General features: G+C 31.5%; 1 protein-coding gene across 1 annotated transcript; it reads left to right on the top strand.

The window, feature by feature from the left end:
• The first annotated feature begins 1,235 nt into the window (after positions 1 to 1,235).
• LOC137809767 (DNA ligase-like protein) lies at positions 1,236 to 3,208 on the top strand. The gene is made up of 8 exons (XM_068610850.2): positions 1,236 to 1,472; positions 1,544 to 1,633; positions 1,950 to 2,009; positions 2,094 to 2,133; positions 2,213 to 2,306; positions 2,548 to 2,607; positions 2,705 to 2,796; positions 2,909 to 3,208. The coding sequence occupies exons 1-8, from the start codon at positions 1,351 to 1,353 to the stop codon at positions 2,993 to 2,995; spliced, it is 645 nt and encodes a 214-aa protein (XP_068466951.1). The 5' UTR covers positions 1,236 to 1,350; the 3' UTR covers positions 2,996 to 3,208.
• Positions 3,209 to 3,607: the final 399 nt, after the last annotated feature.

Raw genomic sequence — 3,607 nt, forward strand, 5'->3', positions numbered from 1 at the left:
TAGACTCTTTGTTACCATATATATATATTATTGTAAATTAATAATAATAAAAAAAAAATTTAAAAAAATGCAATAAGGACGAAAACATTTTAATCCATTTTTTTTAAAAATAAAATGTGTTTCAAATTCAAGTTCATTTTGATAATATTTCTATGATTAATCATCGTATTTGAGATATTGTTCACTTTAGAGTTTGAAACTCAAATTATCTTTACAAAACATATCAATATCAGATGGTTAAAGGTGAATGTGTATTTAAATTATCCTTGATCTCGACTCCTAAGTGATGTGTGATCATTGGACATACCAGAAAAAAATGTTCACAATCGAGGGCTAAGAAGAATAAGGGTTCGTCTTTAGAACCACTTTTTCATTCCCACAACAACGTCAATGCTCTGACCTCAAGTATATTGAGATAACATTATCGGGATCAATAACCGCATTCAAGGTATTGTCCGCGTTGGACTTGAAACTTTATCACTATATTGTTCTTAAAAGGCGTCTCAGATGTTAAAGAGAAAAAAGATAGATTTAAATTATCTTTTGTCTCGACCCCAATCAAATCAAACGCAACCGAATTGGATATAGTAATTATTGATTGAATGATAAATATTTAATAATTAATTATATCTCTTATTTATTTTAAATGTTTTTTGAATAGTGCAACCTGCCTGTAAAGACTTATAAATACAAGTCAATCTCATAGGACTACTCACTTCTCATACTTATTATACTTATAATTCTCTTTCTGCTATTAGTAATTTGAGCATGAAATTTTTTTTTTTTGCATGCATATCTCCCTTTACCATCTTTGATCAACTTGGTAATCATATCTCAAAATCATAACTCAACAACTTGGTAAGTCACCTTTTTCCATCTTGGAAGATCAACACTTTTTTTCCAGTAAGAACAAATTGTATTTTTAAATATACCCATTTTTTTTGACATATTGCTTAATCTATTAATAAAACAAATCAAATTCAATAAGTAGCTTAACTTCTCAATTTAATTTTTTCCTGAATATATATATTTAGAAGATGAGCATTATTTGTTTTTATTTTGTAAATAGTTTAAAACATTCAAATTAGATTTAATTTTATATCCTACTAATCCATAGATTTTGATATTAATCAATTTTAGATGATCTTATGTGTAATTTCTAAATAATTATTATAAAAATCAACCAAATAAATATTTTAGCTTTATAATTACTAAGAACGCTGAGGTGTAAGTTTTGAAATTAATGAACATAACGATTTGAGCGCGCGCAAACGCGAGAAAGCTTTCATCGCTTGAGTTTCTCTCATTACTCACAGGGCGTCTCTCTCACTGAGATACGAAGCTTTTGCAATGTCTGCAACCAAATCCGGGTCAAGGAAGCGGGCATCCGAATCCGAACTCACGAAGACCGATAAGAACAACCGATCAACAAAAGATAATTTCGATCTCGATTTGGATTTCGATCTCTCAGAGTTCGTCTTCGCTGCTTTTTGTCCTTTCATTTATTTGTTTGGAATTGTGCTAAAATCGTGCAAATCTTCAGTGACATAAAAGGAATCGTGTCCGCGCTGCACTTGATCAGAGACAAGGCTCAGAAGGATGGTCAGAAGAAGAACGAAGAGACAATATCCAGGTACTTACGTTTCGATCCTACCTGAAACGTTTCTGTTACTGTAGTTTAAACTTCGAAGATTGTGCCTGGAAATATTGGAATAATGCATAGAAGGTTTTAGCAGTGTTTTATTCTGATTTTGAATCGATGTGCGTGCTTCTTTTATGTGATCTAGAACATGCATGCTTGACGTGGAATTGTAAATTTGCCACAAACATCGATCATAATTGACTTCGAATGAAAAGAGCTACAAATTTGATGCAACCGCCATTTTATTTTCTTATTTGTGGTTTCCATAATCAGTGTTTTAGTGATTGCTGTTTTTTATTTGTGATAGTGTGGGTTTTGAAGTTAAGTCTATGATGGAGGGATTGAGGTCAAAAATTGAGAAGGACAGGTAAACGTGAAGTCTGAATTTCATGTTGTTTTGGTTTCCCGGTATTTCACTGTATTAAACAGTATATTTTCGTTGCAATGTCAGGCAAAGCATTACTAAAGCGCTTTCAAAGAGTTCCAAAGAGGTTTGTAGACGATTATGGTTTGTGTGGATATGTGTTACCCAAAACTGGTTTAATCATTGTTTTTATTACTAGCATGCAGTACGAGAGTTCCTTGAAGAGCGAAACTACTAAGTTTCAAGCACTTCACGAGAACTTTTGCAAAGAGAAAGCCACTTCTCTGCAGGCACTGAAAGGTACTCCCTGTAGGATAGTCATTGTGGACTAATTAGCTTCATCTGTTATGAACGTGTAATAGCCTTTTTTTGAATAAGTGAAACTGCTTGTGTTATCTTATTATGATTCTTTGACAGTTTCTAGAATATATAGTAGTGGTAATTCCTATGAAATTAAGTGTTACTTTTGAAATATATAAATTATAATAGTGTTAATTCATCTGGTATAATAGATGCTAACCACTGTTCTGTCCATTGATAGATATTATCTCCAAATTTGAAGAGGAAAAGGAAAAACTATTTGTGCGATATGAACAACTGAGTAAGCTATATCATTTAATCTGCCTTTATGAATTTATAAAATAGCAACCTGAGTTCAATAATTTTATTTTCTCTACAACTTCACGAATGCTACACAGGGAAGAAGGAAAGAATTATGATATCTGAACAAGAAAAGGCCTGCAATGATAAAATTGCCCAACTGGAAGAATCATTGAAAAAGAAGAAACAGGTAAATTAAGCAGTGGGATATAGTTTTATATGTTGCATTCTATTCGTCTCTCTTTGATTCATATATTCAGTGGGGCATGAACATATACGATTGATTGTCTTTTGTCACACAGGACGATAAAACTTTCAGCATTCTCAGGAAAACACTAGGTTCGTTCTTGGAAAGTACCTCGGACGAGGATTTCCCACCTGAGGACTGAGACTGCAATGAGCAGATCGTCTGATGTGTCACAATCACTGATTCAATTAATTTCACTGGAAAATGTTATCAAAGATAAACTCGAGGTCAACTCTCTTTACAGAGTTTCACTTTAATCTCTTATTACAACCAGGTTTTAAAAATATAATTCTTGCAACACAAATTCTGGACAATATCTGCTTATATTAAGATATATATTTTCCTTGTTCTTGCAGATGTTTCTCCTTCTTTTCTTGCTATCATTGTTGCTGATTCTGATTAAATTCTTCTCCAAATCTGAGCGCAAAGCTATCATAGAAACCATATATTTTTCAATGGTTCTTACCTTTCAGTAGACTAATTAAGTGTGAGTGATTGAAATAAACTAGTCTAGATTAAGATTGGTTTAACAGTCTTAATCTTTACAAATCCTCTCGTCAATAAAAATTTTAATTGACCTGTTTGGACAAGTGTATGAGAAAAAATAAAAAATATTAACATCGATAATTTTTTTTAATTTTTACACAAATACATGAAAGATATCGTTTCATTTTTTTTTTCTTTTTATTTTTTCAATATTTAAGTGAGAAATTATTTAGATCTAATTCAATATATTGAATAAATAGAGCGTAAG

This window comes from Phaseolus vulgaris, chromosome 2 (genome assembly GCF_051622355.1).
Source record: "Phaseolus vulgaris cultivar YP4 chromosome 2, ASM5162235v1, whole genome shotgun sequence".
Taxonomy (NCBI): Eukaryota; Viridiplantae; Streptophyta; class Magnoliopsida; order Fabales; family Fabaceae; genus Phaseolus; species Phaseolus vulgaris.

Bases quoted from the DNA above. Each gene is read 5' to 3' on its own strand.
- LOC137809767 (XM_068610850.2), top strand. From the start codon at position 1,351: ATGTCTGCAACCAAATCCGGGTCAAGGAAGCGGGCATCCGAATCCGAA. The intron at 1,634-1,949 runs GTACTTACGTTT...TATTTGTGATAG, and splicing joins AACGAAGAGACAATATCCAG to TGTGGGTTTTGAAGTTAAGT. The intron at 2,134-2,212 runs GTTTGTAGACGA...ACTAGCATGCAG, and splicing joins TTTCAAAGAGTTCCAAAGAG to TACGAGAGTTCCTTGAAGAG.